Source organism: Nothoprocta perdicaria, unplaced genomic scaffold, assembly GCF_003342845.1.
Source record: "Nothoprocta perdicaria isolate Ctin4 unplaced genomic scaffold, notPer1 scaffold_171, whole genome shotgun sequence".
Classification (NCBI taxonomy): Eukaryota; Metazoa; Chordata; class Aves; order Tinamiformes; family Tinamidae; genus Nothoprocta; species Nothoprocta perdicaria.
The window spans coordinates 468,132-480,195 of NW_020454883.1; the positions used below are offsets into that span (position 1 = coordinate 468,132).

At 44.3% G+C, this 12,064-nt stretch overlaps 1 protein-coding gene and 1 long non-coding RNA gene across 2 annotated transcripts; one reads left to right on the plus strand and one right to left on the minus strand.

Moving 5' to 3' along the window:
• Nucleotides 1-532: 532 nt before the first annotated feature.
• On the minus strand, nucleotides 533-2,359 carry LOC112944671. Its single transcript, XR_003248815.1, has 2 exons — nucleotides 2,323-2,359; nucleotides 533-663 (listed from the first exon to the last, which is right to left on the minus strand). It is a non-coding gene; the product is annotated as an uncharacterized LOC112944671 (long non-coding RNA).
• Nucleotides 2,360-8,882: 6,523 nt separating this feature from the next.
• On the plus strand, nucleotides 8,883-11,594 carry CRYAA (crystallin alpha A). The gene is made up of 3 exons (XM_026036180.1): nucleotides 8,883-9,140; nucleotides 10,065-10,187; nucleotides 11,223-11,594. Exons 1-3 carry the CDS (start codon nucleotides 8,952-8,954, stop codon nucleotides 11,430-11,432), a joined length of 522 nt encoding a protein of 173 aa, XP_025891965.1. The 5' UTR covers nucleotides 8,883-8,951; the 3' UTR covers nucleotides 11,433-11,594.
• The last annotated feature ends 470 nt before the right edge of the window (nucleotides 11,595-12,064 follow it).

Consider the following 12,064-nt stretch of genomic DNA (forward strand, 5'->3'; position numbering starts at 1 on the left):
TTCTCCCCAGCAGCGTGCCCCAGTCGCCGGCCTGCGCGCTCCATTTACCTCGCGAGATCATGAGGAACGTCAAGGGGCTTGCTGGCTCGCGCCGGCTGCTCTCCGTGCCCCAGGCATGCCGAGCAGCCGCAACGGCTCCGTGCGTAACGCGGGGAGCTGCCGCGTGGGCGCCGTGACGCACGCGGCCGCAGCCTCCGCGCCTCGCCGTGGCGTTGATCCCCTTGCTGCTCACCCYGTTGCTGATCCCATTGCTGCTGCCCCCGCTGCCCTCGCCCTGGTGCTCACCCGCATATGAGCGCGCACCAGCGCAGCGAGGGGATCTCGGAGCAGCCCAGGCACCCGGTGCATTAAGGGTTTCTCTGCCAAGCGGTGTTTTTCTGCGGTGCTGGTGGCTGGGCTACTGTGAAAATAAATTCTGCGCGTTACCAGACTGTGGCCACTGTAACAGACTCGTTTGGTGTCCAGGTTTAAGGAAATGGGGATTGTTAGCCCATCAAGAACGAGGTTTTATGCTGTCCGGTAGACTAGATGATAGACATGGTGGGTTTCTTCTGGCTGGAGGGATGTGGGAACTAAGCCRCGTGAAAGCTGTATTTCTCTTGTATTTCTCCTCAATGTCAAGAGATTTGCAGGTCCTGCAGTGGTGYACAGCTCCTTCTGGACCTGATAAAGGTTAGAAAAAAAGAAATTACTCCCCTCAGTGAAGAGCTTGACAGTTCCCTGTTAAAGAATGTGCTCCCTTGAAGGAGAATCTGGATGCAATTTTGTTGTGCAGGAGGTGCCTGACTGCAGCATGCCGTTTGACATTAAGTACCCTCACTATACAGATAGGCTGCATATACAAAATAGCTGGTGGAGAATCATGTATGCTTTTGTCTCTGTAGACCAAAAAGTCTCTCTGTGTCTCTCTTCCTAACTTGAATCATTAGTATAACTTGTCTGCCAGACCCTCCTTCATCAGTGTCTGTTTTGTATCTGGTGTTACATTCCTGCCCTGTTCACCAATCTCCGTGATCACTTTAGTACAAAAAAAAACCCCATGTTCCAGCACCAGTTTTATACCTGGACACAAGACAACTTCTCTCAGAGTTGTCCTTGAGTAGTTAGTAGCAGCATCACCTGCACCTAGGCAATTTATTGAGCTTTCCTGGGTGATTTAGCGACACATTCAATAATATATACCCTTACCTTTATGCCTAGCATTTTCCTGCCAAGCCCTGGTCATACAGAGACAAGCAGACTCAAACAAGGACTAGGGGGTTCACTGCAAAATTGCCAAGCGGCTGCATCATTTGCAGAATGCCTTCTACRTAGTCACTGCTGTTTGGACTGCTCTTCTTCCTTGTTATGGAGCTTTCCAATCTTCTTACCTGGAGCTCTCCTCCAAGCCACTGCAGACCCCTTCAGCCCCACCTCTGGTTCTTTTCTTCTCTCCCCGTGACATCTGCACCACTTTTCCATCTTCCTCTTTCCCTGTACCAGCAGACCAATGCACTGTCCGTCCTGGGTAACCCTTCCTGTGATCCCTTTTCCCTCCACCCCAGATAACTAGTCCACCCACGTCATGGGCCTTTCACACTGCCTCTTTGTCGAGTGAATATCCGTGGCAATGCGTGCTCTGCCCTRTCCCAGCTCCTCCCTCCGTGCCCCTATGGCTTCCCTGCAGCTCACAGTGCGGAAGGAGGATACTCTCCTTCTGGAAAAGATCTGCAGGAGTGCTCTGCTATAGATTTGGTACAAACTGCCCAAACCACTGAAAGGAAAAAAAATCAATTAAAATAATCAGAGCTTTGTTGTGAGGGTTTTTGTTTGTTCATTTTWAAATGAGCTTTCTATGATGGCATATTATTGTTATTATTTTTTATTATTTTTAATGATTTTTTTAAAAATATTGAGATTCATGCCAAAGTAGACATCATTTCTCCTTTCCTGTAAAAAAAAAAGAAAGGTCAACATTTTAATTACTTSAACGATTATATCACTTAGCTTAATTCGTTGATCTAGGTCAGTAAATACCACATGACACAACAATCCTGCACTCCTAAGTTATCTGGTCTGAAAAGCACGAGCATAATTTCCAAAGCAAAAGGCATATCTTGCACTGCAGGGACAGGGGCCATGGAGTGCTCACAGAGATGAGACTTGGTTGCGAGGCAGAGGAACGCGCAGCAGCAAGCTCTGTGGAGTTGCAAAGGAGTTGCAAAGTTTAGTTCATAGAAAAAATAGGGGAGTAAAGAGGGCTCAAATTGTACCTCTGCTTTTCTCTGTGATCACTGAGAAGTCATTTTACATATTCTTCCCCATTACCATGATGGCACTTACCTGCTTTTTAAGGTCCTTTGATATCTACAGATGGGGAGAAGTACCATTACTTAGCAGCTGTAAGTTTCCAGACCTGCTTCCTTCTTTTTTCCCAGTGCTCCTGTTCTCTGTGCCACAAATTTCCTTCATCTCTCTCTCTAGTGCTGCTGCAGACTGGGAAGGAGAGAGCRTCCCTCATTCACTATGTAAATCCATTGATGAAAACATAAAATGCATTGTGCTGCTAAAACTTGCTGAGCTTGTTTGAATGAATGCCAAGGATTAACAGCACGTAATTTCACCATTGATTTGATGACAATGATGTTATGTGCCCCAAACACTGATGGGATTTGTTCAGTGTTTAGGATGTGGGCTCTGAGGTGGAAAAAAGGGATTGCTAGTAATTTTTTAAGCCTCTTTGGCTGCACCAAGGCAGACTGTTGGTATTATATAAATTCTTTAGATAAAATAAATATCTGTCTCTGTATGGAGAGAGTGGATATTTAACTTTTCCAGTATATAGCTGAATAGTAAATCTGAGTGCAAATTGGTATAAGCTAAGCAACAAAAATAGCTTCGTCCCTTTAAAATAGGGARGAAGGAGATAAGGGAATGCAGAAAGAATCCCGAAGACCAGCAATAAAGGAAGACCCTGTCTTAAAAACAGTGAGACAATGATTTATTGTTAGGTAGAAAAGTGGAAGTGTCACCTCCACAACAGTCCCCTCTGCATTCACTTTCTTCCTGGCTGTCTCCAAAATTCAGTAGCTTCACAAACACATTTCCTGTGGGATAAAAGCTGTTGTGAATGAGACAAGAGACCGTGTGAGACTAAACTTGCAGTGCAAGAGATGACAGCTCATCAAGCAAAAGATGCAGAGACAAGGAARGGGACAAATATGATGACCTACGCTAGGGACAACCTCAGCTTCTAGCTTGCTAATGACAACACTCCCTCTGGTTGCCCAAGAAGGCAATGCCAAGGACTGGTGCTGGGGTTTGCTCCTCCAGAGGACCCCAGTTCTGGACCCTCTAGATCACCTGCAGTTCCTSTAGGTCCACAGGACATGAGGACACTTCAAAGAAAGAGCCTTCATTTCCTCCTAGAGGCAAGATCCTCCAGCAGCAACCTGGTCTTGACCAGCATTAGGGTGCAGGGTGCAGGGGAATTGTTCACCTGCTCCCAGCCGGATGGCTGATGGAGCAACCAGGCATTTGGAAAGTGGGAATTTTGMGAGTTCTCCAGAAACATGTGATCTCTTTGAAAAGAAACGCAAGCTGAGATTTTCAATGTTTTCTGCTAAAGTTAGGCTCCTAGATATAGGTTTAACCATCTTAATACGTGGACYAGTTTTCAAAGCTACTCAGCATATAGCAACCCTTGCACTCATGGGCATCTTTCTTGTTTGAAACTGTCCTCAAAGAGGGGTTTTCAAATGTCCCCTTTGCTTTTAATAAGATTCATCTAACAAAAAAAGAATGTAACTTCTGCCTCCTCTCATATCTGGCCTCCCAATGTGTTAACTCTGCCACCCCCATCAGCCTTGTTTGGTGAAGCGTGTTATGTGAATTACTCTAATAATGTGGCTGCAGTCCATTCTAAGATTATCATGAGCATTCAAAACTCAGCAAAACTCTTCACATGACTCTTTTTCTTGATATCTAATGGGAAGTTACTGCAGTGGTGAGTACAGTTATAGCSAGTTGTTGCTTCTTACATCTGTATCTCAGGACAGATGTGGTTGAAAGGCTTGAAGCTTCTGATTCTAAGTACTGCCCTCGATGATATCTATGTATTTGAAGACCAGCAGAAGAGTCTTATCTTCTGGCAATGGGTATAAGTTGCAATATAAGGGTATAAGGGGCAATGCATATAAATTGAAAGAGAGTAAGATCCATCTCCCTGTGAGGACGGGTTTCTTTCCTGTGAGGGTGYCAGAGCCCTGGCACAGGCTGCCCAGGGAGGCTGTGGAGTCTCCTTCTCTGGAGGTCTTCCAAACCTGCCTGGATGCTCTAGGTGTYCCTGCTGGAGCTGGGAGATTGGACTAGATGATCTCTAGAGGGCTCTTCCAACCTTAACCATTCTGTGATCCTATGATCTTCGAAGAAGAGGAAAAAAAAAAAAACGGGGCAGGACTCATCCCTTGGAGGAGAGAGATAAACATTCCATGTTCCTTTCTAGCAAAAGCTTTTACTAAGTACTTAGCTTCTCAGCAAGGAACAAGCGCAGACTGACACTGCCGTCTCCTGTAGTGAGGCTGCCCCCTTAGCCTCACTGCTTGCATACTGACTTATATTTTTTTCTTGCACCCTTTCTAGAACTATGTTAATGTAAGATTAAAAAAAAAAGCATATAGTTTTCCCCTGCTCACTAGCTCCTTCCAAGAAACTTCTTTGTGTTTTCTGCCACAGCAAGACTGTTAGAAATACAACTTGCAACAAAATGAGATATATTACTTGCCCTTGCTCTATCTGGCTGCTCTAAATCTCTTTTTTTAATTAGCATGTTCCACTKATTTCAGTATTAAATATCAACAAACATCAATCACTCTTCTACGTTATTGCTAAACAGCTTATATCTAAATGTGCAGGGCCACCCAAATGAACAAGGTATTACATTTTCAAGTTGACAGCTCTATTTGCAAGGAAAAGAATTGTAATTCATTCCAATTTTCTATAAAAGCACAAGACCATCTTAAGAGATAGACACTTTGCATTTTGACAGAGGTCACTTGACTGGAAAGGGCATGCAGATTAAAGTAGAGAAATTGCCTTTCTCTGCTCTCCTGCACATAATAGCAATCTAAAGTATAATAGCACTTGAGAATCACATACAAACCTTCTACAGCTACACTGTAYACATTCACTGCTCCACTTAAATATGTGCTTCTGTCCTCACACAGGATTTGTACAACATTTTACATAAAGGTGGGAACGTGTGCTTGGCTCATCTAAAATTCTGCACGTGAGCAGGTGGACAACTATYGAAAGCCAAGAACAAGCAACTACTATGTTTAATCACCAGTGCCTACTTTACTCAATAGCCTAATCTGTGGCTTGTCCTGGGCAATATGCTGCCTTTTACTAAAGGAGAGGAGTCTCATGTGTTGGCAAGAATTCATGTTAGTTTAGGAAAGAATTCTTTTAAAGGTAAAATACCAGTCAGATCTGCTGGAAAGCCTTTTGAATAGGAATCACTCTTCAAACTTGCACTGAGGTTTTGAGAAAATCTGCTTTTGACGCGTTGCTTTTGGATCTGCTCATGACCATACCCATTGTTTGTTTGTTTTTATCACAGGAACACTAATAAATCTTAATGAATTTGCTGAGTAGATGAAAATGATGCACAAATGGTCTGCATCCTGTGGAAGTTCTGTGCAAAAATGCAAAATGGTTGCTTTCACCGTTTGTGCCGTATTCTTTACTTAATTCAGAGTTGATGGAGTTCATACCTGCTATTTCCCACCTGATACTCCCAGAGGTAGTTTCCCTCTAAGGAGAAGCACAAATAAAACACAGTGGGATTCAGCTATGCTTGTCCAGAATTAGGTATTTCTTCTAAGGCAGCTGTATAGGGTCATTTATTCATTGGCTGAGATGCAGGCAATGCTGAATAACATCTTATTCCCTCTTTTTTAGACAACTAGTCTAGTATGAAAACCATCTGGAGGCACCTGCCTCTCTCCACTGACTGACCAGGGAGTCTAGACAACCTGTTTTGACTGGACACCTAACTTTGAGATAGCTGGAAGTTTTGCTGAAGTGATTCTCAGCAGATTGCATGTTGCCCAAAGGCATGCAAACGCTGTAATGTCTGTATCAGAGAACCTTCTGTAAATGACATTTTCTACATCGATGAAATGTTTTGCACAAGGAAGACAAAAAAAGCCCATCAAGACAAAAAGGATATAATTGATGCTAGAGAGATGCATGAAAATGTGAATACAGGAGAAAGTAAAGACAAGATAAAAACATAAAATTGGTTAATGCTTTTCAGCAATTTGAATATGTGGTAATATCCTGCATTTTAGATTAAACTTAGGTGAAATTTGTATTATCATTCTTCTTTCAACAGTTCACTCCCAACATCCCGCTGAACACACATGTGCTCTGATCCTGGAGCCAACTTCCGGCTATGGGTGAACACTGGATTTCACTGAGATTTCCCTCTRAGATAAGTGATTTTGTTGAGGTGAGCAGCTGCTTTGCTGTTGCCTAACTGAACATATCCGTGTGCTACCAAAGGGTGTTATTGAGAAAGGTACGCTCTGTGTGGACTCCCTTTTTCCTCCTTGCCCAATTACTCCACCCTTGCTCCTTCACGGGTAGCTTGTTGGAGGTCAGAACTGAAGTCAGATGAGGCTTTCACAGTTTCTTAAGGACTTGGTGAAACCCCGAAAGGGGTCTACCATTGAGTGCATTGCTCCTTGTRCTCATGGGCTACCTCTCCCTCATCTCTTTCCAATCCCCAGTTGGAAAAACACAGAGGGGATGTTCCTAAAATACTGCAAGGATTTTGTCAACATGTGAAGCATGGCCTGGATCTGCACTGTACAAGTGCTGTTACTACTGTAACACTGGACCTACCTCACTGGCTGTGTTACATCCTGGTTCCCATCTGCTCCTCTACCAGCAAAATAAATCATTTACTTCGTATGCTCTAGTGAGCAGCTTAGTATTTGAACCTATTCCTAAATCCCTCCTTTCACTCTGGGGATACCAGATCACTGTTACCATGGGATTAAACACCATCTATCAGGTCTCCGACACTGGATGTCTGAAGAGAAATTTCTATCCTGGGACTATGGCCCCAATCTCATAGCTCTCTCGAGTAAAAATCTTGGAAGCACTTTATGAATTTTTTATTTCTCTTCTCTCTCAAAAAAAAACAAAAAAAAACAAACAAACAAAAAAAAAGATTTAGGATATTGAGACAGAATGAACTTGGCTCCTGAGGAGCAAGTCTATCTGTTGTGCTCTTTTTCTCTGTATGTTTTTGAGGAGGAAATGACCCACATCTGGCAGCTGATTTTTAGGAAGACTTTTGTGCCTGAAAGTCAAGACTAGACCATAGTGCCTTTTGTTGCTGGAAGTGGGTGATGTTGAATCTAAATTCTGTCTGTCTTAGCATTTTCCACTGCCTTGCTGGTGTCTTTCTACTCAACTTCCTGCTTTTGGTTATAGAAATCTCCTTTTATGGGAAGTTCTGGTTCCTGCTTTTCAGTGCTTGCCTCCATGCACTGTGTGAGAACGATTCATATTAAGACCAAAGACTCTGTGGAAGTACAAGGTACCCAAAGGCCTGGGAATGCTCAGCTTACCTTTTTTTTTTTTTTTTTTTTTTGCCTTAGTCCTTTTCTGAATTTAGCTTCTTCGACATGGATTGTTCCTATTTCTCCTCAGCATCTAAGTAAAGGGCTAATGCCAGAATCTCCAGTCCCTGGTGCCATGAGAAGATGATTTAGCCCCTCAGATCAGAAATGCCTTTTGAAGATGCCCTTTCCTCTTTCTTTCTCGCTCTCAGGTGACTGTAAACAGTGCTGAGACTGCCAGGGGCTCCTAATTTCTCTCTTTGCTGTCCAGTACAGCATGAAGATTTAGTACTTTAACAACTAACTCCAATGGAAATGGGAGCCAGGCCATTGACACAGTCTTGTGCCAAGTCTTGCTGTCTTTTCCCATTTCAGAGATGGCTGCTCCTGCAGCAGGGTGGACATGTGAACCTTCCCCATCCAGTTCGACCACTTACAGGCGCCCTTGAATGAAACAGCAATGCAAACCAGCCATAACCAGAAGTGCCTGTGAGTGGGGTCTGTGTCCTGACACGGGGGGGATTAAAAAATCTGCTCTGTTCTTTCTTAAGCCGAACAAAGGCTTTGTCAAGAGCTCATTTGAAGATGTTATTATGGGAGAGCGAACAAGCTTGTTTTCCCTTCTTTTGGCACAGTATCCGTTTGTGAGAATTTTACGTTCTGCGAAACCTGTGTTCACATTCTGCATCAGACATTAATATTTCTTCCCTCCTTGCCCTGCCAGGGTCACTGCTACAGAAAAGTCTGGCCCCTCTTAAGTGTCAGAGAGATCAAAAAAAAGTAAAAGTTTCCCCTTCTTCAGCCTGAATCAAATCCCTTTTTCCTTCTTTTGCAAGAGGAATCTATTTCATTTATTTCAAACACACTTCATGTCTCCATTTCAAGTAGTGAAAGATAGAAGCAAATTCAAATGAAAGCTACAGGCTTGCTGCCGAGACCCATGAAACAGATCTGCTTCGCACAAATCTTTGAAAATCTCACTGGAAATGTCCCATTCTGCCTGTTTCTTTAGAGGACGTGCGAGTGCCTCCGGGCACAGGTACCTGCCCCTTGCATCACGGGCTGCTGCCTGGCCGTGTCCATCCAGGACACTGGACATTGATTCTAACCAGACTGTCATTTCCAGGTCAGTCTCCGCATTTCTGCTGACCACGTTGCCTTCATCATGAGATCATGTCTTTCCAGAGAAATCCCGCTAATGCCTCCATTCTGTGAGACTGGTATATATAGAGGCAGCTTTTCTGGGGCTSCCCTGTGCGGTCCAGCAAAGGCATCACTGTCTTCCGAGTGGTTGCACTGCCCTCGCTCTCTCCCGTTGCAAACACAGCAGCAGCAAACATGGACATTACCATCCAGCACCCTTGGTTCAAACGGGCTCTGGGCCCCCTGATTCCAAGCCGTTTGTTCGACCAGTTTTTCGGAGAGGGTCTCCTCGAGTACGATCTTCTGCCTCTGTTCTCTTCCACTATCAGCCCTTACTACAGGCAGTCTCTGTTCCGCAGCGTGCTGGAGTCAGGCATTTCAGAGGTAAGGGCTCTCGGCTTCCTCCTCATCTCCCTACTTTCCTTCTTTACATTTCCGTCCATTTATCCTGACTTGCTGCTTTCCAGAGTGCGAGTCCATAAGCTCTAGCACTCTGATGTGAAAGGGTGAGGAAGACTACCAGGCTGCTGCCAAAACCCCRACCTACCTGACCCTTCTGGGCACAGGAGGAAATCTTAGCTCAGAAGAAGACTTCCCTTCAATAAATGGAAAATGATTTGACTCCTATCAGTTGCTTAGGACTTAAAAGACTTTTGGCTTCTAGCGGTTTTTGTTGCCCTCACAACTAACTTCCATTTGCTGAGGGAAGAAGTAAGCTTCTTCCAGAATAAACCATGTAAGCGCAGCTTGGTGTTGGAGCGAGCATGAGCAGGAACTTCCTCTTCACCCTTATCCACCTCAAGAATTTCTTATTATTTTGCAAACCCACAGACCTGGACAACTCAGGAGCAGTTCTCCACAGGCAGTGTGTAAAAGGGATATTTAGCTGCTGGAGTCGTGGTCAGAAGCCTTATCATGAGTTCAGACACTGGTGCTCTCTAGTCGCGTCTCACTGATTTCCTCCCAAAATCTAGCAACAAAACTACAGCCACAAAGAAGCTGAAAGGACAAAGTATATCCCGTCCCAGAGTGTTAAGCTGATTTTGATCCTCTTTTGYTGTTGAGCACCAGTGCACCTTTAATGGCAGATTACTACATGCAGTTGAGCTGCAAAGGAATAACAAGAAGAAGTGATGTGTATCACAGGGAGATCCCTGCAGATGCCCACAGGCTGTGAGCCGACCTGGTCTGCAGTTGCAGGAAGGAAAATCACGACACCATGCAACTACGGCTCCTTGTCCTTCCAACTCACTCAATGCAACTCATTTTTAAACCTTGGGTTATGGGTTTTAACAATGTTCATTTCAGGTGAGATCTGACCGGGAAAAATTTACAATCATGCTGGATGTAAAACACTTCTCTCCTGAAGACCTAAGCGTGAAGATTATTGATGACTTTGTGGAAATCCATGGCAAGCACAGTGAAAGACAGGTAAGTGGAAATAACAAATGAAGATGAAGCAACTGGGGAGCGAAGCCCTGCTTTCTTTCATTCTGATGTTCCTGAGTTGTAGGATAAAATAGTCAGAGGAAGGAATTCTGCACTGATTATGTTTTTGGCATGCTCAGTTCTGACAGAGCACAAGCCTGTTGTCTGACAATGAGCTAACTCAGTTCTCTTTTGTTTATTTTAAATCGTCATCTTCCATAACCATCAGATGACAATCTGTATTGTTCACTAATAACATCTGACTAGAAGAACATTATCTGKCTCTGCCAAAGCATGGCTGAGTTTTCATAAGCCAGATCATTAGTGAAAACAGAGTTTTCATGTGCTGACCTGGAAAAGAAAAGCAAAACCAAACCAAACAAAATAAAACCAGCCAAGTGCCTCAGGCTTGGAAACTTTAACATATGTGTCGTGGAAATATCTGTGGGGGTCAAAAAGTGAATTATGCCAGCAGGAGTATAATTCTTGTCATAAACTTTTTGGGCAAACAAAGATCTAGCTCCAAAGCAGTGTATATATTTTAATGTTTTAATATATATATTTTTTTTCCTGAGCGTGTTACCACGGAGACTTAATTAAACAGAGGCTGAAGAAAAGGGGGCCGAGATTGTATCCTTTGGTTGACACTGTTGCTGTGTCAGCACATGCAAATTKCTTCTTAGTTCTCTGAATTTTAAACTTTGCCTTTGGACATCTTTTGAAATTGGAGACTCTGGCAGGGACTCTCTGCAGATCAGATCATGTAGGATAATGAGGCCAAATTTCTACCCTGCTGGTTTGTTCAGCTCTCTTGGCTTCAGGGGTGTCACATTCAACACAGGATCTGGTCTTTCTAAACTGTAAAATAGAATAAAATGGTAGTATTTCCCTGATGATGTTTGCAGTAAAATCTCACGATAACATGGAGCCCCATGCTGATGGCCCAGCTGGTTAGGACAAGTGTATGGGCAAGCATAAAATGATGTCGTGGGAGATACCTGACCAAATTACCTTCTGCTTCCCCCCCTTACCTCTCAGGACGACCACGGCTACATCTCCCGCGAATTCCACCGCCGGTACCGCCTGCCCTCCAACGTGGACCAGTCTGCCATCACCTGCTCCCTCTCCAGCGACGGCATGCTCACCTTCTCTGGCCCCAAGGTCCAGGCCAACATGGACCCCAGCCACAGCGAGAGACCCATCCCTGTGTCGCGGGAGGAGAAGCCCACCTCTGCACCTTCTTCTTAGGCTGAACCTGCTGCTGAAGTACGCAGGCTGACACCATCTGCAGGCCTCATTCCCAGAGCCATTGTGTAGATATCAGTGAATATCTAGAGTTGTTTTGTTTGTTTTTTTCATTTTTATTTTTTTTCTTGGATGGAATGAGGGGCTGGGTGAGCAGCTGGTGGACTTTGAAGCTTTAACCTGCAAGCTGTGCTGTTGGGATGGCATGGGTCATGTGTGCCGCCACGCTGGTGTACTTGCTGAGAGGGTCTTGCTGTAGCCTGTAACAACCATAACGTAGGAGAGGGTGCACAAGTAGCACTGACCCCCAGTGCACCAGGTCTTGATRTGAGGCTTGAGCAGGAGAAAAGCCCTGCAGACTTGCTCTATCCCACACAGTTAGAGTCAAACTGATTGCTCTAAAGAGCCAACACAGCTAAACCAAGCCCCACACCTGAGATATTGTGTACGTGCAATGAATGTATCACGAGTTCCTTACAACCGCAGGACAAATAACCATGTGTTATGTTCAAAGGTTGCAACATATATWTTTTTTTCAGCAAAGTGTTTAAGTGTATCTGTTCACACCATTACCTGTCATTTCCCTTAGGGACAACTGATGCAAGGACAAGCACGTCTTTCCAATGTCTTGGTAG

Excerpts from the sequence above, each read along its gene's own strand:
- CRYAA (XM_026036180.1), top strand. The coding sequence starts at position 8,952 with ATGGACATTACCATCCAGCACCCTTGGTTCAAACGGGCTCTGGGCCCC. Across the intron at positions 9,141-10,064 it reads TGGAGTCAGGCATTTCAGAG|GTGAGATCTGACCGGGAAAA; the intron begins GTAAGGGCTCTC and ends TGTTCATTTCAG. Across the intron at positions 10,188-11,222 it reads GCAAGCACAGTGAAAGACAG|GACGACCACGGCTACATCTC; the intron begins GTAAGTGGAAAT and ends CTTACCTCTCAG.